This window comes from Dasypus novemcinctus, chromosome 25, assembly GCF_030445035.2.
Source record: "Dasypus novemcinctus isolate mDasNov1 chromosome 25, mDasNov1.1.hap2, whole genome shotgun sequence".
Lineage (NCBI taxonomy): Eukaryota > Metazoa > Chordata > Mammalia > Cingulata > Dasypodidae > Dasypus > Dasypus novemcinctus.
This window is the reverse complement of record NC_080697.1, coordinates 35,338,448-35,360,099: the sequence shown is the minus strand read 5'-3', so window position 1 is coordinate 35,360,099 and position 21,652 is coordinate 35,338,448. Positions and strand designations below refer to the sequence as shown.

General features: G+C 34.5%; 1 protein-coding gene across 37 annotated transcripts in view; it reads right to left on the bottom strand.

Moving 5' to 3' along the window:
• KIDINS220 (kinase D interacting substrate 220) overlaps positions 1 to 21,652 on the bottom strand; it is a 122,975-nt gene that overhangs the window by 62,071 nt on the left and 39,252 nt on the right. For all 37 annotated transcript variants that reach the window (XM_058287923.2, XM_058287920.2, XM_058287917.2 and 34 more), the window contains exons 8-19: positions 19,822 to 20,019; positions 16,952 to 17,050; positions 14,454 to 14,552; positions 12,447 to 12,545; positions 10,370 to 10,547; positions 6,454 to 6,618; positions 5,260 to 5,439; positions 4,285 to 4,450; positions 2,467 to 2,618; positions 1,981 to 2,270; positions 1,056 to 1,196; positions 75 to 318 (exon numbers count right to left, since the gene is read on the bottom strand). In XM_058287923.2, the coding sequence (XP_058143906.1) occupies positions 75 to 318; positions 1,056 to 1,196; positions 1,981 to 2,270; positions 2,467 to 2,618; positions 4,285 to 4,450; positions 5,260 to 5,439; positions 6,454 to 6,618; positions 10,370 to 10,547; positions 12,447 to 12,545; positions 14,454 to 14,552; positions 16,952 to 17,050; positions 19,822 to 20,019 (2,011 nt within the window). The remainder of the gene's footprint in view (positions 1 to 74; positions 319 to 1,055; positions 1,197 to 1,980; positions 2,271 to 2,466; positions 2,619 to 4,284; positions 4,451 to 5,259; positions 5,440 to 6,453; positions 6,619 to 10,369; positions 10,548 to 12,446; positions 12,546 to 14,453; positions 14,553 to 16,951; positions 17,051 to 19,821; positions 20,020 to 21,652) is intronic.

Below are 21,652 nucleotides of genomic sequence, written 5' to 3'. Positions count from 1 at the left end.
TACCAAAAATATTTTTCAAGGAAAAAGTAAAGTCATCATCATATATATATATGATTAGGAAATTTGATCTTTACCTGTAGTATCTGAACATGGAATGTCCCCATTAGTTGCTGAAGTTACAAGAAATTTTCTTGCATTGCTTAGTCCACGACTATTAAGGAAAACTGGCAAATGTACTATATTGCGCATATAGTCATGCCCATTTATATTTGAATCACGAAGCACACTATTAAGGTTCTGGTTAATTGCCTTTATAATAATATGTGGATCACTTGCAAAAATGGCAATGAAGGGGCCTTTTGAAAACAGAACTCGGACCTGTGGTAAAAGAAATGTATAATTGTGATATAAATTTTAAATTATCTGATATAATGAAGCATCTCTTCAGAATCTGTGCTATCCTTTGGTTACTATATTGTGAAAAATATTTTTCCATTAAGAATACTATTATTTATGAAACAAATTCTCTTGAAGGTTCATCTGACTTCCTTACCATTCAATGGCAATAAAAGCTGTATAGAAAACAATACTGTCCCTACTTTGAACTATTTACAATTTACATAAGAGGTAAGATTAACATACATGACAAATGTGCATGAATATGCCTGTGAAAAGATGCTTGGCACATGGTCTCAGCCTACAATCATACCACTGTGGCTTATGACAAACCTTACAGAAAGCCTCATGTGCCCTGTCTCAGCCAGTAACTCTACAGATTCTGTGGGTTCCCCATATTCATCTCTAATTTTAACCATAACTATCTGCAAAGAAAAGTGGGAGTCTCACCATGGACTTAAGAGATGTTCTACTCAATTTTTTCCTCACACTGCCACATTACTGACATCACTGTTTAAATCTGACTGAACATTTACTCTTGCTATGTATGTGCAGAAAGTATGGTTGCTTTTACAACACACATAAAAATCACAAGACATAAACAAGTACTACTCAAATGAAAAGCAGTTCCAGTCCATTTGAGATATTTCATGAAGCCACGCATTCTCTCAGCTGCCACCTATGTAAAAATTTCAAGTTTTAATATGACTAAAACTTACAGTATCCAGCATCTGAAGTACTTTGTCCTGTTCGCAGGCATCTAATCCATCAATGATAACTACAAGCCTTGTCTGATTCTGAGTAAAACCATCAATTGTTTTAGCCATCCTGGCCATCAATTCCACTTCACACTTAAGAACCTATGCAAAAGAAAGTACAGAAAGCATCTGAAGAAATGAGAAAGTTAAACACATTTTTTAAAAAGCATGACAGAAAGTCATCTAATAGTAAGAAAATTAATCCAAAGACCTAGCTGCCAGTTACTATTCCATTTAAAACTATGTAATGAGGTCTTCACAGTTTACAAAGTGACTACATAAATTAGAGCACTTCATCCTCATAATGACAGTAGGAGGCAGATTTTAAAAAGGAAATACTGGATTGAGGGCCTTACTTGCTAAGATCATAGGCTCTGAATATCAAATCCAAATGATCTAAACACCACACTATAGGTAGCTCCCTTATAGCATATACCCTTGATCAAAGGAAGGAGCTGGAGAAGTTCTATAAGGTCCTTTCCAGTTCTAAAAATATGATTTCATTTTATGTATTTTAGCGATTGTATGTGCTGTGCTATTTTTAAAGATAGATCTGCTTTTTCTCCTAGCTTTAGAGGGGGATATTTTATTAGATAGCAATCACCACCTATGGAAAATTCTGTTTAGTCTTTTAAGTACCTTATAAAAATATAAAAATTTATTTTTATGAAATACAAAAATACATTTTTATAAAACATGCTGTGGTTATAACTTTTTTCACTACAAAAAATACTTCCACAGGAAAAAGTTGGAACAACACTGAAAACAAATACAACATTTTTAAGTGTTGTATTTAGGGAGAACACTCTCTAAAGCCCAAAGAATCATGGTCATGGTCCACGTATTTACATTACGGTTATTTTGTAATAACTATATGAGTGCTTACTTTCATGAATCCTTCACTCTTCAATTTGTGCAGTTTGGAGGCAGCATTATGTAGACGTTTCCTCTGAGAATTTAGGAGAGAGTCCAGCACTTGCCACCATGTACGACAATTCAACACAAAGGCCAACCCAACTATAGATGCAATTGATATGAGAACAGCATTCACTGTCAGATGTTTTGGGTCAACTCTGAATATAGCCAGAAGAGTAATTCCAGCAATAATGCAGCCAAAGATAAAAAGGAAGATGACAAAAGATGGGAGACAACAGGTTTTTTTCCATTTCTTTTTACCTATAATACAAGAAAGGGTTTTAACAATTATTTGGATATCAAGTATCCAGAAAATTCCAGTCACTAACAGTAACAGTATAGGATGAGTCTGATGTTCAATTCATATTTTCATGAAAATAAATAGAAATGAAGTAAAACTGAACACTCATCCCATCCTTATCCCCTACACACACGCAGACAAAGAAAGAAGGCCTACCCTGTGTATCTTCAGTCTTGAATACTCGAAAAAGCCTTGTTGCCAAAAAGCCAAACTCTCTTTCACAAGCATCTGAGAGGGTTGCAATCATTTCAGCCATCGAAGTTTCTCCACCTACACTGGACAGCCTATTGTAATCTGTAAACAAAAATCTTGGGGAGAACACCAAGTAAGATATTATTCAGATATCTAAAGTAAAAAAATAACTTTAACATATGGCATATATGTAGAATTTTAGCCTGTATTTTCTTAGTCTTTTTCAAAACTGTTTTTAAAAATCTGAGGGAAAAGACTTCTAATTTGGTCTCCTCCACCTCCAATATCTTACATAATTTTCCTAGGAAAAGTTAATAAAAAAGTTAAATGTAGCAGTGTTATATGAAGTTAATTCTGACTAAAGCAGATAGGAAAGACAAAGTTATAACAAGGCGTAGTTAAGGAATATCAGACACCTCAACAGATCTCATGCTATAATGAATTGCAAAGTGGTAATATATGTCAGAATGTAGCCAGAAGTGTATGAAAAAAGAAAACTTACTAAGCACTACAGTCTTAGGAGCTTGAGAAAATATTTAGATTTAGAAAGAAAGTGTGAAATATTCCTTTAACAGCTTTTTCATAGCGTATTCTTTGAAATAACTGGGTTATTTGTATTTTGAGTCTCTGAACGGGTATTGTTTTTGCATTAGTTCCTTTCACTCCTTCTATCTCTAAACTCTCATCTTAGTAGATAAGCATTGCTTTCATAATACAATCTGGGATCTCATTGTACTATATTGTATGGTCTTGATTTACACTATTTTAATTGTTCAACTATTTTTATAAACACCATCTCATGGATTTAGAATGTTTTTCTCAATTATTTTATTTATAAAATTATTTTTAGTTTATTTTCCTTAATTATTTTATTCTACTATGTATATTTTCCTAATTTTTTCATTTTCATTTTTCATTTTTAAATTCTCTTCTTAAATACTTAATCCTATATGCTAATTATATGTAAGCATTTATCTTTTCTTTTCTTTTGTGTATTCATGGTTTTGATGTCTTTTCTTGTTTGGCCTATTCTCTTATTTTCATCCTTAAATCACACCTATTTAATCTCACTACAATTTAAAAATTCTTAGTATTTTATTAAATTTTAGGTCATTTTATTATTTTGTTAACTTCTAATGAATTTCTTGTTCTTTTAGGTTTCTCACTTTATTCCATTATTTATTTACTTATTTGTTTATTCATTTTCCCTCTGGAGCCTTTCCTTTATTACTTGAAAATATTTTTCATCTCTTCTGAACAGTTTTCTCATACATTTCCTACTTGATCTTAATAATTATTTTAGAGAGGTAAGTGTATTTTCACAGGTAAGAAAATAGCAGCTCATAGAACTAGGTGAGTTGTCCAAGGCTACACAATAAGAGAAGGTGGTACCAGGATTCCAACACAAAACGCCTGAAAGACGTGGCTTAGTGCCAATACTCCATCCAAGAGCCAATGCTCTTTTCAAAGTTATGTTCCAAAGGATGATAACAGGTGACACAGAAAAACCGGTTGATGAGCAAATAAAATTTGATAAATCAAAATTAAACAGGTTTCTTTATGGAAAAGTATCTCTGATTTTTTACTGCACGAGAGAGACAAAATACGAAGTGTTTCAGTAAATTATCTGACCGGGGCCTGTTTTTTGTTTGTTTTTCATATAAAATATTCAAGGACTCATGTTTTTTAGTATACTGAAAAGAATACATTATAAACATTATTGAGTTTAAGGTTTTTTCTTCATCTTATTAAAGGTCACGTCTGTCAACAGGACCAACTCACCTCACAGGTAAAGCTTTAGTAGTTTGCTCTGGCAATTCAGGCGGATTCACAAACATCAGTTTGAGGAGGAGTTCCAAATATCCAATTTGTCTTGCCAATCTAGTACTAAGCACCCAGGCCCAATTCCAACTCTCTCCTTCTCTTCGTCCACCAAAGTAAATGACAACTGAAATTCACAGTTTAAAAAAATTATCCAAAACAATCTCTAATAAAGCAATTTCTTTTCCCAAACAACAAATATTCTGATAGCCACATATCAATTAATGACAGGTAGGTTTTCATGTTTTATGGTTCTCCTACTATTTCTTAATTTTTAAAGAATTTCTCAATTAACCTCCTTCAACATACAGAAAGGTCTGTGAAAAATGAAAAGAAAACCAATTAAAATATGACCTAAGAAACACAATCAGAAAGACAATGCCTTAAACAGAAGCATATGATGTAGCTCAGATTCAAATGCAAATGATTTTTGGTTTATTACTATTTGCAACTGTTGAAATGACCAGTTTCTCCAACAGCTCATATATTCAATCTATTTCCTTTCTTCTATACCCAAGAACAGGAATTACATTTTATTCCTCAACTTCATTTTTGGATAAAATAGAAACTACCATTATAACCAAAATGCACAATTTCTTCTAACTTAAGCCAACAGCATCCTAGTAAAATCTGTGAAACCTTATTTTTAGAAAATAAAATATATGTCACTCATTAATTTAAAAGGATCAGTATGATAAAGAATCCTATTTCAATGTTTCAACTAGTATACTACCAATCCATATAGCTTCTCCAGACAGGTTGTGGACAATACTCCTCAAGACCAATTTACAAAATATCAAAAAGACCAATTTTTTTACCCAATTATGAACATCACTTACAGGTTTTAAGAGAGACATATAAATAATGTTCTAGTTAAAACAATAAGCCTTGACACTTGCTCCATTTTTGAAAAAAAGATAAAAAGCAAAGACTTACTAAAGAATATATATAAGAGAGCCAAGAGGCTCAATGACACTGCTATTCCAAGATTTGGGTCGATGGTAAAAGCAAACAGTAAACCAAACCCTCCACAAAGCAACAGGGTAAGAAATACTATAAGCCATGAAAACTGAAAAAGAGGTTCGATCTGTTGTCCTGCAAAAGTCTTCATTTCATCTGAAAGAGAAATTATTATGAAAATCTTATTGTTTTGTTTAAGAAATATAACTTTTAACTCAATGTGAAATGTTCACATTTTCAAGATAAACATCTACTGGGTACTAAGTCCCTAGACAGAATGTTTTAAGTGTTCTCTTTCGAGAAACATAAATTTCTCTTTCTCTAGGGGCACACCTACCCTCTCTTCCTTCACACTTCACACAGTCTCCTCCTTCACACTCAGGATATTCAAAATCCTTTTTCAGATATTCCCATCTGTCAAGATTTTGTTGAAATTTACTTTTGGTAGTTTGCACTACACAAGCAACAGGGTATTGTTCACATACCCCAAAATAAAAATAATTATGTTGTTTATGTGTACCATTCCTCTCTGATATTCCTCCTCCTCCTCCTTCAATTACATCTGAGAAACACTGTCCTTAAAGATAAATGTTGAGCCCAAATGAGGCCCAAACAAGTCTCTCTTTCTATAAAACTTGGGATCATTTTTAAGGTGGTACTGAAACTCACCCTAAAAGGTGAATGTGTTGGGTGGAAAGTAAGGGGAAGAGCTGTGTAAGGAAGCTGCTACTAGAGGGAGCAACTTAAAAAAAGTGTATAGTCTATTATTGCAAGAACAAATCGCTCTCTGTAACTGCAGCAAAGGATACACAAGAGGTGGTTCTGGCAGATGTGATCATGTATCGCTTATCACTTATCACAAAGTGGTAAGTTTGTGAAAGGCCCTGGATATCACGTTTGTAAGTAACACATATAGAAAATTTGCTACTGAAGGATTTTAAATGGTGTCATGACATAACTCCATCTGTGTATCAGAAAGAGAACTCAAATGACTGTGTGGAAGATCAACGAGAGGAGAGTATAAGCCTAACAAATTCATCTTAGTGAACTATAAAAAACAAACCTACTAATCATAACTCCATACTTTTCTTTACTTCAAACACACATACATGCATACGTATGGGGAAAACCTTGCTATACATAAGGATTTTCTGCAAATATGCACTTTACCTTCTAGTTTCTTGAGTAAGAAAGATTTCCCACTTCCCCACTGTGCATATAATCCCACACAAATGGGTGGCTGCATGGTAGGTTCACTGAGAATATCTGCCAGGGCACTGCTATATAAGTCATAACCAAGCATGTCACCATCTGTTTCAGTAGGAGACAAGTGTCCTGTAATTATAAACAAACCATACACTTATATTAAAAAATGCCATTAATATGAGAAAGGTACATTCATCTCATTTATCAATTATTTAATTAGAAGAAAAAAATCTTGTTGTAAATGTTTAAACCTATATAAAAATAGGTCCAGAAATTCTAAGATTAATATATTATTTCATAGAATTTAAGATACTATTAATTGTAAGATGCGTCATTATCATATACAACTCAGAAAGAAAAAAAATGCTGTTGAATTGTGACATAATGCTTTTTTATCCATCACATACATGATACATTTCAATGTCAAGGATGTTAAAATGGGGAACACTGAGCATTTTAGAATAAAATACAATTAAAACAAACTAATAAATAAGAATAAATTTAACATGTGTAATGCCTCATTTAAAGAAAATTATAAAATATTACTGAAGAATATAACAGATGATCAGAGAAATGGAGACATTCTATAGTCCCAGGCAAAAAGATTCAATGATTTAAAGACAGCAATTCTCTCCGAATTAATCCACCATGTTAAGGCAGTTCCAATAAAAATTCCATGAGAAGTTAAATTAAAAAGAAAAGCAAGAAGAACATGAAAGAATAGCTAAGAAAAAAATTTAAAGACTATTGAGGGGTGGTTTTCATTGGACAATGAAAATATAATATAAAACTACAATAACTAGAATTCTGCAGAACTGGCATAGAATATTAGCATAAGTGACATTTCAAACCAGTATAGAAAGCATGAATTAATAAGTGGTGTTAGAAGAGTTGGCCATTCATTTGTTGAAAAATAAAATTAGAACTATACATACACTATACCATCACAAAAATAAGTTTCTGAAATATTTAAAATTTAAATGCAAAAAATAAATTCATAAAAGTACTATAAGAAAATATAGGGGCAAAAAACACTTTCGATTTCTTGCACAGAAATGGTCTTTCTTTCAAAATTTAATACTAAAGTCAGGTGATGGGAAAAGACTGGCAGACTAGACAACCAAAAAAAAAAAAAGGAATTCAAAAAATTTCACCATAAACAAATAAACAAAGACTAAACTGAGGAGGAGGAGTGGGAGATGGGTACAACATACAGGATGAACCCAGGATCATAACATACATAATTTATAAATACATACAAAGTAGATTTTTTTAAATATTAAAAAGTTGGAAAACAAAGTATACAAAGAAGAAAATGGCAGAAAAACAGTCTACAAATGTCTTAAAAGGTCTCAATTTCACTAATGTAATTTTAAAATGCAAATTAGAATAAGATTTTTGTTTCCCCTATCAATCTGATTAGAAAGATTGAAGATGGAGCAGGTACGCCATTTTGAACCGAAGCATCCTGAGGTGACTGGGGATAGCACTTCATTTTTCTGAAGAGTATGTGACAGCCTGTGGCTCTCCTCTTTCTAAAGAGTGAGCTACACTGCAAATGAAAATGTCTTCAATTTTCCCATGAGGTGGGAGGTCCGTGGTTCAAACCCCAGGCCTCCTTGACCCGTGTGGAGCTGGCCCATGCACAGTGCTGATGCGCACAAGGAGTGCCGTGCCATGCAGGGGTGTCCCTGCATAGGGGAGCCCCACACGCAAGGAGTGCGCCCCATAAGGAGAGCCGCCCAGCATGAAAGAAAGTGCAGCCTGCCCGTGCCCAGGAATGGTGCCGCACACACGGAAAGCTGACACAACAAGATGACACAGATTTCCCATGCCGCTGACAACAACAGAAGCAGACAAAGACAATGCAGCAAATAGACACAGAGAACAGACAACCGGGGTGGGGGGAGGGGAAGGGGAGATAAATAAATAAATCTTAAAAAAAAAAAAAGATTGAAGGCTGTAAATACCCAGTGTTAATTGGGAAAATTGCACTATCATATATGACCAGAGGGAGATGAAATTGTTACATTCACTTTGCAAATTCTATCAAAACTGTGGGCATCCACTGTCTTGTCAATTCTACTTCTTGGAATTATTCCAAAAAAATGATCCTAAAAATAAGATTCAATGGATATATACAAAATTGTTTACTGTAGCATTAGTTATAACACCAAAGCAAACTATTCGTCAATAGAGGACTGACAGTACTGTTAGAACCTATAATGAAAGATATGCAACAATTAAAATATGATGTAGTTCATTATTAAAAACTTTTATAATATGGTTAGACCCAAAATATGTATTTTTAAAGCTACAGACATAACATAAAACGTTTTTATAAAAGTAAAGAGAAGCCTGGAATGTCAGTCAAACAATTAAGAATTTGTAGGTAGAGGACAGGCAATGGAGAATATGCACTTTCTACTATATTCATGTCTTCATTCTTTATACTTAATGAGTATACAGTACTATTTGATTAGGAAAAAGATTCAAAAATTAAAAACTTATAAGAGAATCATACTTAGAAATAAGATCTGAGTAAGAAGCTAAACTGAATAGTGGCAGGATTCTCCTGCCTCCTGTTAGTTTCTGGAGGTAACATATTTCTCTTTTAATTCTAGTAGAGCACTGTACCATATTTCAAAACACTAATATGAAGGATTACATTCTCAAGTGCAACCTTTCTAATCAAAATCTATTTTAGTACTATATTCAAGGCACTGTGCTAAATGTTAAAAAAGACACAAAGATAAGAAAAAACAGGTCCTTCCCTGAAGAAGCTGGCATACAGAGGTAGAAAATTCTAAAAGAAAAACAATAAAAAGCCATGTATAGAAAGTATAAAAAGACTTATAAACAAAGGGTCTAACTATTCAAATGAAGCAAAAATTGTATTTGGTTATGAGAAGAAGGTAAGTGACATGAACCTTGAAGGAGGGCTATGATTCTAACAAGTAGAGAACATCAATGAGGTTGGAGGGGTTTTATCTGTGGTGGGCAAAACACGAGCAAAGGTATGGAACTAAATGCTTGGGCTACATCAGAAGTAGTTCATTCTGATCACAGCACAATGTAAAACTGGGAGAATAATGGGAGAAAAGACTTAGAAAAGTAGGGTAAATTTTGCAGGGGTCTTAAAAGCTGATTCATAAGTGTGAGTGTACTTAATTTAGAATGCTACAATACAAAAGAGTTTTAGATAGGAGGAGTATTTTTTCACAGTAAAATAACAACTTTCTCCACTTTTATTAATACATTCTCCGGTAGGTAGTAAATGCAAAAGTGCTGTTGGCCTCTTTAGTTTTCATATTTTTAAATAGAATGCTAGTTATCTGGTGTATGAGCTTGGCTGAGGAGCCAATGGGGCAAAGCTACCATCTGTGGGATTATGACTGAACACCTCTAAATCAGAATCCTGCCCAGGCGAAAGGATAAGGCAAGCACCTCAGTGCCTCGGTTGGCCTTGGGTGGCCTCGGGGAGCTGGTCCCCCATTGTCTCTGCCAGCAGGCCGTCCCACGTGCTCACATCTGTGGCACACCCCCTGCCCGCATCAGGACCGGGGTCTGGTATGAAGAGCCCCTCGTCCCGGGAAACGGGGCATGGCCAGAAAGGGGGCCACCCCTCACCCATCACACACAGCATGTGCATCAGGAACCTGGCACTAAACCACTAGTAGACGATCTGCTGCTGGGTCAGGGTTTCATTCGTAGCAGAGCAACTTCCTCGCTGCGATCTATCCTCGCTGCTATCTACTGAAAGTCAGCCCTCGACACAAGTGTTTGTTACAAAAGTAAGTGAATAAACAAATGAGAAAAAAAAAAAAAGTAGAATGCTAGCTTTTAAGAAGCTCTGTCAGGAACAAAACCCAGTACTTACTGGCTCCAAATATTTGAGTTAAAATACTTTTCTGATGGCTACAGTCAATGTTGTAAGGAGTCTCTCCTGCTTTGTTGGGCCTATAAAGTAACCGTCCATCTTTTGGATTTCTTAAAAGAAGTTCTGCCAGTTTCCGACTTCTCCCACGAATAGCAATATGCAAAGGAGTATCTCCTTTCTGTAAAAGAAAGGGAAAAAACCTGAACTCCCATAGTTTTTACACAATATATTTACAGCAATAATTTTCATGTTTCTTTAAGAGAAAATCTGAGCTTTTTATATTTTTCATATAGAATACAAATACCGTATTAATTGTATCTCTTTTTTTCCCCCAAAGTTTAACTTCTTACCTAGATTTTCTCAGGTTTTATTTCCCTCACATCCTTCCAGAATGAAAGCCACTCTTTCACCCTTTCCTCAAGCCACTGAAAAAGGAGAAAAAAATAGGCTTTCTCCTGGGAGCTCCACACAGGCCATGGATCCAATTCCATCTTAGGTTGCTACCGCACATTGTCCAAATGTTTGTTTTCTGAGGATGCCAACCACTTCCTCAAATAATTTACATCCTATTTCACAGCTTTTTTCTCCATTTACCTAGAAAGCTTCAAAATTCATGTTGATATCTAACACCAGTGATCTCATCAACTCCTATTTGTCATTTGACCATCCACCATTACGGTGAGCCTGTCAAGTATTTTACATTCCCTCAATCTGAGTCCCTTATGTCATGTCTATATTTTTCTGACCACTATCTATTCTGCTCTTCTGGCCTTCACTTTTCCCTCCTCACTCACCCCTTTACTGACATGAACCTATCTTATTCCATCATGAGAATTTCCAGTCACTTCAACATGTCCTCCTCTCCTAATCTGTTGGCTCCTCTATGAAGAACCAGGTTTAAGACTTACACAAGTTTGCATCCCAAATCCTGGCAGGATAGCACCTTATTACATGCAAAATAAGAGAAAAAATGTTCCAGGTATCATGTGTACCTGTCAGCAAGTACCACCACATGCTGACTCAGAGCACAGCAACACACAAAAGAATACTAAGTAATAGTCTTTCAGGGAATGTATTAGCATGTATGAAATAATTATTTATAAATAGCATATCACAGAATTAATGCCATTGTACAGAACCTTAAAGATCATTTAGCCCATTGTTTGCTCATTAGAAATTGAAAGACCAGTGAAAGATATGAGTCAATGGCAGAAAACGAAAAACAAGCAATATAGGAAGTTTTTTACAAAGCTAAAATATTAAATTCCAAAAACTTTCCTTTGACTTTATGTCTTTCCTAGTTTTAAATATTAAAAGTTTCCTTTCTTTTATATGAAATAACGTTTAATATGGTAATGAGAGGTGGAAAGGATTGTGTATGTGTGTGTGGTTTTTATTTTTTAAATAATGACCTTACTTGGTAAAAAAAAAGCTAACACACATATTGTTTGTTTGTTTACTGCTTCACAGTTAGAAAAATAAACTCCAATCTGCTATGAATTTAAAAAGCCCAAATTATATCATACATTCAGAGGGATAAATTTACAATATTTATTACTTCATACATAAATCAATACACTTCTTTTCTAGAGGGAAAACAATTAGAAGCAGAGAAAGAAATAACCCTGTTTAAATTAAAACAAACTAAAACCAAAAATCAATTCTACATGATTTATTAACCAATTTAAAGTTGATTTTAATAGGAAAATATGAAAATTTCTCTAAAAGGACAAGGACATATGGTAGAACATTTTATCTCCAGTTGGTGAACATTGTCAGTCTAGTTTGAAAATCCATCTTCTCCAGTCCTTTTGGATTCTTTCCTGCTGTTAATCCATAACAAGTTCTTCACAGGGTAACAACTTCCTCATAGGTTGGTCAAGATGGAAGCTCCCCATACAGGTATTAGCAACAGAAAGGAAATCGAACGGGTTTTAATAACAGGCAGGGCCTACTTACTTCTCAGTATGCTATCAAAATAACCAAAGAGATATCACAGCTTCAAAATCCCACAGATATTCCCAGTAAGTAATCTCTCCCTCCACAAAAAGTGTCCTCTCTGCACAGATGTTTTTACCTTATCTATAGCAGATACTTTAGCTCCTTTATCTAGCAGCAGCTCAACTACTTCAATATTTCTCATCTTGGTAGCCTTTATAAGTGGTGTTTCACCATCCTGTGGGGAAATTTTTTAAAAGTTTACAAAATTAACAGCTTAACTCTTAAATGTTTTAAGTCATACAAACACACATCAAGAATTTAAACATCAGAGTCTAACAGTCAATATTTAAAATGTTAAAAAAACAAAGTTCTAAAAATTAAAAAAGAAAAGTGCTTTACCTTTCACAATCAATCCATTTGTATCAAAATAATTACATATCATTCAACCAAGTATGGGATGTATCCCAGCTATTTATAGGCTATACCTTGTAACATTTATCCTTTCACCTCACTCCTACTGCCCTTCTCCAGGTTCCACCACTATTCTCTGTAGCAGTACCTTCAGAGGCTGCTTCCCATTCTCACCCACCTCCCCATCAACCAGTCCCACAGTCCACCCTTTAAAATGTTTAGGCAAGCCTGTGTCTAGCTTTCTTTCAGAAATTTATACCAATGTCACCTCTTTATGTACCCTAAGGACATATGTATAACAGGGGAAGCAATTTAATACAAGCAGTATGCCTTTAGAAAACCTCGGAGTACTTCATGATTGCTTCCAAACATCAAATTAAGGGATTAGGATGCGACCACAGTTAAGCATTGAATTCAGGAAAGAGAGGAACCTGGTCAGAAACAACAGGGAGTTATTAGTTACAGTGCCAAACATCTGGGTCCAAAGAGAAAAAGAAAAAAGCTTATCAAGGAAGAGCCTGCAAACTAGAAAGTTTCCCAGGAAATTTTCTGCCCTAGAATAATGGCTATTACAATCATTGGTATAGAAATATGCTGTTCTAGATCTGAAGCAGATGAAATAGGATTGTCTTATGGATGAGTCCATTAATTTTACTTTATTCATTAAGAATTCCTGTCACATCAATCCAGAATTCCCCATGGAAAACTATTACTCATAAGCCTAGGTATAATCACTTAAGTCATACAGTTTTACATTTTTCATGCTAATCAAGTAAAATAGGCTGAATGTGCTGGATTGGGAAACAACCAACCATTCACAATGGTCTTTTTTTTTTTATTAGAAAATTTGTGAGTTTACAGAACAATCATGAAGAAAATACAGTATTCCCATACACCACCCCACCACCAATACCTTGTATTGGTGTAGAACTTCGGTACAATTGATGATAGCACATTTTCATAATTGAACTAATAGCCAAAGTCCATGGTTTAATTTAGGGTTTACTGTTTGTATGGTGTAGCTCCATGAATTTTTAAAAATTTTTATTCTGTTACTATATATAAAAGCTAACATATCCCCCTTTAATCTTATTCAGATATATATTTCAGTGCTGTTAATTTATTCACAATGTTGTGCTACCATCACCACCATCCATTACCTAAACATCTTCATCATTCCAAATAGCAACCCTCTACACACGTTTTTTTAAAAGGAAGTGTGCTCTGCATTCCAAATAACAGAAGCATAAAAGAATTTGGGGGCGATATGTCCACAATTTATAAATAGTTGATGTTGTACTTTCTGAAAAATATTTAATTGAATTAACAAAATATACACTGTATTTTAATATAAATACAAACTTCTTTGGGTAGCAGATATGACTCAAGCAATTAAACGCCCGCCTCCCACATGGGAGGTACTGGGTTTGGATCCAGTGCCTCCTGAAAAAACAAAAACAAACAAGCAGAACAAACAAGAAAACCAACTCAGGAAAGCTGAGGTGGTTCAGTGGTTGAGTGCCAGGTTCAATCCCCGGCCCCTAGTACCTCATACATACAAACAAACAAAAAAATCTCTTTGAAAGGATACAAAGTGACTCCTTAACTGAATATAGAATATTACCAGTCAAAGCAGTATAAGTTTAATATCATAAAAAGATTATTGAAAACAGTAAGCAGTACTTATAGTCAGCATTAGGTACTGTTAACAATATAGAAATATCATTAATACCTTTGTGCAAATTTCAGTGTCAGGATTGCACTGTAAGATATCTCTCACCATTGTCGCATTTCCTTTCTCAACAGCCCAATATAAAGCAGTTTTATTGTCCTATAATTTTAAAAAATATTATCAGCAATCACTTCATCTGAGATACAATATCAAAAATGGCTACTTAGAAATGTAAAACATCATTATATTTCTACAAGAAATCTCACCAAGAGTTAGGCAGAACAGTGGGAAATAATATTAATCCTTATTCTATCTTGGACTTATTTTTGAGAAATTCCCTGCAAAAGCAGCCTAGGAAAATTTAATATAACTTGAATTAAAAGCAGGACATAAGGGAAGCAGATTTGGCTCAACGGATAGAGCATCCGCCTACCACATGGGAGGTCCATGGTTCAAACTCAGAGCCTCCTAACCCATGTGATGAGCTGGCCCACGCGCAGTACTGATGCGTGCAAGGAATACCGTGCCACACAGGGATGTCCCCTGCGTAGGGGAGCCCCACGCACAATAAGTGCGCCCCGTTAAGGAGAGCCGCCCCACGCGAAAAAAGTGCAGCCTGCCTGGGAGTGGTGCCACACACATGGAGAACTGATGCAGCAAGCTGACGCAACAAAAAGAGACACAGATTCCTGGTGCCGCTGACAAGAATACAAGCAGACACAGAAGAACACACAGTGAATGGACACAGAGAGCAGACAGCTGGGGCCGGGGGGAGGGAAGGGGAGAGAAATAAATAAAAAATAAGTCTTAAAAAAAAAAAAAGCAGCACGTAAGTATTAACATATATAACTACGCTTTTTGGAAAACAATCTTATCTCAGGAAAGTACACGGGGTTAGAAGTCATTAAAACCTGAGCTCTGTAACCTTGAACAAGTCACTTAAATATTATGACCCTTGGCTTTTCAGCTGTAATATGGTATATTTGCCCAATTTTTTCAAAAACTAATGCAAGAAAATGTAAAACAAAATGATGTTCTCATTTTCAGCATTTTTAATCCTCACTGCCCCTTTAAAATGAGATCCTTTAAAATCCTATCTATATCAAAAAACAAGAATAAATCTGCATAGACCTTGAGAGCAAAACTAGAAAAAAATAACTGATTTAAATATAAGAAAAAACATGACTGGCAGATACAAAGTTGTTAGATAAAGGTCTAAATAGGTGATCTAGAAATCACCTATTAGTGAAAAAATGATTTCAACCCAAAAGATAGTGGGTAACTTTCTTCTACTTCCACATTAAGATTCTTATACAAAAACTTGCCCAATGGAGTTTTCCTTCTCAAAAATGTATACTAGCATCAAACTTTATAGCTTGGCACTCAAACCCCACTTTGGAAAGCTTCAGTAAATAAATTTTACTGAATTTTCTCATCCTGTTTCCCTAGTACCCTTGCCTGAAAATGCTCCAGTCTTCCTCTTCTCCACCTATCTAAATTAACCCCATCTTTAAAATTTAGCTCAAATTCTACATTCCCCAAACTCTTCCTGAATGTCCTCTTAGGTTCCTACATCAAGACTCTCACATTTGAAACTTTCACTAAGCAATCAATTTTACCACCTTGTGACACCACTTTTTATGTTTATATAAAATACAAAAAAGTATATATAAACTAAACAAACAAGCAAAATCTTTCAAACTAAAATACACGTGTCATAAAGGCAAGAGGGTCTTGGGAAGTGGACTTGGCCCAATGGATAGGGCATCTGCCTACCACATGGGAGGTCCATGGTTCAAACCCCGGGCCTCCTTGATCCATGTGGACCTGGCCCATGCACAGTGCTGATGCGCACAAGGACTGCCATACCATGCAGGGGTGTCCTCCACATAGGGGAGACCCATGCGCAAGGAGTGCGTCCTGTAAGGAGAGCCACCCAGCGCGAAAGAAATTGCAACCTGCCCAAGAATGGTGCCACACACATGGAGAACTAACACAGCAAGATGACACAACAAAAAGAAACACAGACTCCCAGTGCTGCTGATAAGGATAGAAGTAGTCACAGAAGAACACACAGCGAATGGACAGAGAGAGCAGACAACTGGGGGAGGGAGGGGAGAGAAATGAATAAAAAATCTTTAAAAAAAAAAAAAGGCAAGGGTCTCATTGGATTTGGCACAATACTTACTGGTTTGATTAAAATGGATTAAGATACAAAAGACTTTGGCCTAATTCAAGGAAAAACTTAGCAGGAATGTACACTATCTGACAATAGTGTCAGAATTGAATATATTTATACCATTAGTAAGAAAGGTATATTAGAAAAACATGAGCCTCTTTTTGGTTTACTGCGGTTTACTTCTCTCTAAATGTAATTTGACATTACTTCAGAAATTCCGTAATATTGACAATGAAATTTAGTAATAATATAGGTATTAGTTAAATACAATAGAGTTTACAAATTTATCTCCAGAGTAAAGTTTGAAGAACATCATGATTACTCAACATTCACAACCAATTATATCTGAAGATAACCACAGCACTGTGATCATACATACCTGTCCTCTAATGTCTATATCAGCATATTTTTGTAGAAGTGCACGAACAATTTCAACATGACCACCTCTGACAGCACCAATCAACACAGTATCCCCACTCTAAAAATTTTAAAAAGTTTTAAAAAAACAAGATGAGTTGATAAAGAGAAAGAATAAACATTGTTTTAAAGTTAAGGTTAATCATTTGTTAATATAATAATGGTCTTTTTCTGAAAAGTACTTGGAAATAAAGTTTCTATTTCTAAATTTTTAAAAAATCTTAATTAATGTTAATATCTGATATTAATAACTATCAGAGTAAAAGACAGAGGACTTTTCTGCCTCAAATTAGAACTCTGAAATATATGAGAAAAGTTTGAAAGACAAATGTCCTAGAAGAAGAAGATATTATCTTTGACTATTACCTCCCATTACAAATGTAAATTAAATCAAACAATTCAGTGGCCATCACTGAACCAAGATGAACATTTGAAAAATTTGGTAATAAAAGTCCTCAGAAATAATACTATACATTGAAAGCCATAGGTTCTAAAACAGTGAGTTTTAACGGAGAAGTCTGATTTCCAGACCAACACCCATGCATATTCTAATCAGTCTTGGAGTTACAAGCCAGCAGTACAGAAGACTGATTCATTCCCAGGTAAAAGGCCTAGATAAAGTTCACTACCTCATGAGGACCTCTTTGCCTGAAATTATAGTCATGAAACAACAATCATTATTAATTACATCTTCCTACTACTTCAAATACTGGAAATGGTTATTTGGGCCATGGGCGTAAATATTTTATCATTTACTGCTAAATTACAAATCAGTTATAGATGTTTGTGTTAGGTAAGTCCATGATCTCTAGTTCATCTCAATCCTGAATGGGTCCCAGGGGACTATAAATCAAGATGAGACCCAGATCCTTGAGGATTACCAAGTTTAGCACCATGAGGTAGTATCTTAACTACTACATTAAAAGCAGAAATAAACCAAAGACAACAAATTTTAGTTGAGAAGGTTAGCAAGAACATGAGTCCAAACTAGTGAATTAATGAAAGGTTACAAATATTTCTCTGCTTACTATGTGCAATGCACTGTTCTAGGCAGTGTTAAGACATGGTCTCAGCTCTGACAGAACTTAGATTCTAGTAGAGAAGGATAAGAAAATATTCAAATAAACAAAAATCAGATGTACGTTAAGCAAAGAAATTAGGACAACATGCTAGAAAGTGGGCAGCTACTTTAGATTGAGTAATTGGAGAATCTTTTTGAGGGGGTAAGATTTAGGATGATATCTGAATGACAAGGAGAAACAAAGCATGCGAAGATCAAGAGCATCAGTATTCCAGATTGAGAACACAGCTGGTACGACAGTCCCAAGGCAGTACCAAGATTAGCATGTCCAAGGAAAAGAAAGTAAGCTAGGATGTCTGCAACCTATTGAAACATGGGGAACTGTGGTACCAGATTAGAACAAAGAGTTAGGAAGGGAAAATTTCATGCTGTGTTTATGAGCCAAAGAGATTACATTTATCCTAAATGTAAGAGGAAGTCTTGCATGGTTTTAAAGAAAGAAATACCCATAATTTATTGTTTTAAAGCTCACTCTGAAAACAGAGTAGAGAAAAAATTAGAGGCAAGAGAAGCCAGTTAAGATGCTACTACGATAATGAGAGAGATGGAGATGTGGACTAAGGTATGGTCATGGAGATGAAGACAAATGGACAAATAATGGATATGTTTTGGAGACAAAGTGAACAAAACCTACTGGAGAACTGGATATAAGAGATGAGGAAAAGAAAGAAATCAAGGCTAATATACAGAACTTTTGATTTTAACAAGAGTGGACAGTAGTATTATTTACTGAGATAGAGAAGACTGAAGGAAAATCAGGTTTATGGTATCTGTATTGCTATAAATTTAAGAAGCCCATTACACATTCAAGTGCACACTTCAAGTAGAGAGTTGTCTAGACAAATGTGGAACTCTGAGAAAAGTTTAGGACAAGAGATACAATTTTGAAAAACTTAAGTGTAAAGGTAGTACTTAAAGCCCTGGGACAATGAATAACACCGGTTGTGAACAATTACAGTGCTAAATCAAGGACGGTTACAGAGTAATATTCCATGCAACATTTTCAATAATAATATTATTTGAGAAAAATAAAAAAGGTCATCCTTCACAAAGAGTGAATATTTTCTTTTGTTGTTTTGTTTTGTATTATCATTAGTTTGTTATAAAAGAGAGACAAAGAAATTATTTATATGATGGAAGATTTCAGAACTTCAGTGGAACAGACAGTTTCATAGGATGCCATTTCATTAGTGATAGATTTCACTCTCTGTATTTCCCAAGAATGTCAGCATCTCTAAATAAGAAATAATCATTGTCATCTAGAACTACTTTGGTACCTTCAAACTTTATCTCCAACTTCCACACTAACTGCTTAAAGTCTCCAACCTTTCCTTTAGATCTTGATCCAAGAGCTACTAAGGTTGACTGCAATGCTTTTCCTTGAGATTTTTCTGGAAGCATAATGCCTCCTTTGGTTACAATTTTAGCTTCACTCCTTTCAACCAATACTCAAAGAGAAGAAACTTTCTAAATGCCTGCCCTGCCATGTCTCCAGTTGCCGTAACTCATACTTAGCTCTCATGCCATCACTGCCACAAGGAGAGACCCACAGTCCAGCCCTCAAAAAACATGAACGTGGGAAAAGATTCAGAGTGCATAATTTTTAACGTATTCATTTCAAAGGTAGAAATGAAACTGTTATCTTAAAACATAGTATGCCATGACATGCATATAGAATCTTGAAAGGTGGTAAGAAGTTAAGGTAATCTTCCATCAATTCACTAGACAACAAATTTCAAATAGGTACCTACCCGATCAGGTATGTTCACATATGTTCCAGCATCGAGTAGATCCTGTACAATTTCCGTATGTCCTTCCTTTGATGCTATCATCAAAGCCGTATTTCCATCCTTATCTGTTAAATTTACATTGGGATTTCTCTTCAAAATTTCTTTTACTGACTGTGTATAACCTCCTTTCACTGCTACAATGAGTGCAGTCATTGAATTCTAAAAAAAAAAAAAACCCAAGAAGTTAGTATATTCTAGAAACTTAATTTACGCTGTAATCTTAAAACTAACATTTTCAAATAGGTAACCTATAATCAAAACAGTTGTTTACAATAATAAAATACCAATACAAATAACTAGACACATCAAAAATGGCCTGGGGGAGTATTTTCGACCTTTGAATATATGTTAATTCTTTTAGGTCATTAGACTGTTATTATATTCAACTCCTTAAACGATAATCTGAAATTGGATTCATGGACAATGAACAAACCATTTCTTCCCACTAATATAACAAAGTATGTAATAAATAACTGTCTCAAAATTAAAGAATATGTCCTAGGTTAAATAATACAAAGTAATGTGACTCTGACTTCAATTAACAATTTTTTTAATAATAAAATCTACAGGAGAAACTGAAGTAAAACAATGAATTAATAGCTACAGGATACTTCAGTAAAAGTATAATACATTCTTCTGTCTTTCAGAATTATCTGTAAGTCATATTTTATAAAAAATTCTTATTTTAAGTGTTTTTTTTAAAAATGTACAGCTAATTTATATCAATAAATCATCTAGTTGATTAACAAAAGAATTATTAAAATTGTGTCTTGAGATTTTGAGATGCCATGCAATTTCCATATAGAAATATTTGTTCTTTCATATATTAAAATACATAGCCTTCTCAGATTCTTTAGCAGTAAATAATCATATAGACAAACCACTCATCAACTTTACAAACTATACATATAAGGAAGCAAGGACTTTCACAGACAAGTGAAAGGTATAACTTCAGTGGCTGCCCAAGAATCACGCTCTGTCTCCACAAAGCATTAAAATTCTATATAGTCCTTGAAGTTCAACTATTGCTAGCTTTTGCCAATGTAGAAAACAGGAGGCACTAGCTGATTTTATGCCAAGAAGACAAGAATGATTTAAATGATTTAAAGGTCTCACTCTTGCATCAAGAGATTTGGTAGTATTTCTTTTCTGAATTTTTCATTACCCATCTCACATATTATAATAATTACATAAATTATATAATTTATATATAATGTTTTGTTTATTTTGACTATTTTCTGTGTATAGATGTTATTTCCTTTAAGTATATTATTACAAGCTAAAGGGAAAAGCAAACGGTTTCTCTGGTCTTCCCAGCACAATTGAAACAGTGATGGATACATACCAGGTACTCAATAAAGAATTAAAAACTGCTAACTGGTAATATGTATTTGACAAATTTTTAAAGTTTCAAAGTTTTGACCTTTGATTTCTGATGGTTTTGTCTGTTTACTGAAGAGGGAAAATAAGCCACAGCTAGAAAATATTTTAAAAATTACAAAATTATTTTAAATATTTAAAGAAAAGATATATTAATAGGGCATAACTTTATTTTACACAAGAGTATTTCAACTTATACTAAGAAAACTAAAAGTTATTCTCTTTTTTTAAACTTGGTTTAAAAATTTCTCTCCCCACCCCCGTTGTCTGCTGTCTGTGTCCATTTACTGTGTGTTTTTCTGTGTCCACTTGTATTATTGTCAGTGGCACCAGGAATCTGTGTCTCTTTTTGTTGCGTCATCTTGCTGCATCAGCTCTCTATGTGTGTGGCATCACTCCTGGGCAGGCTGCA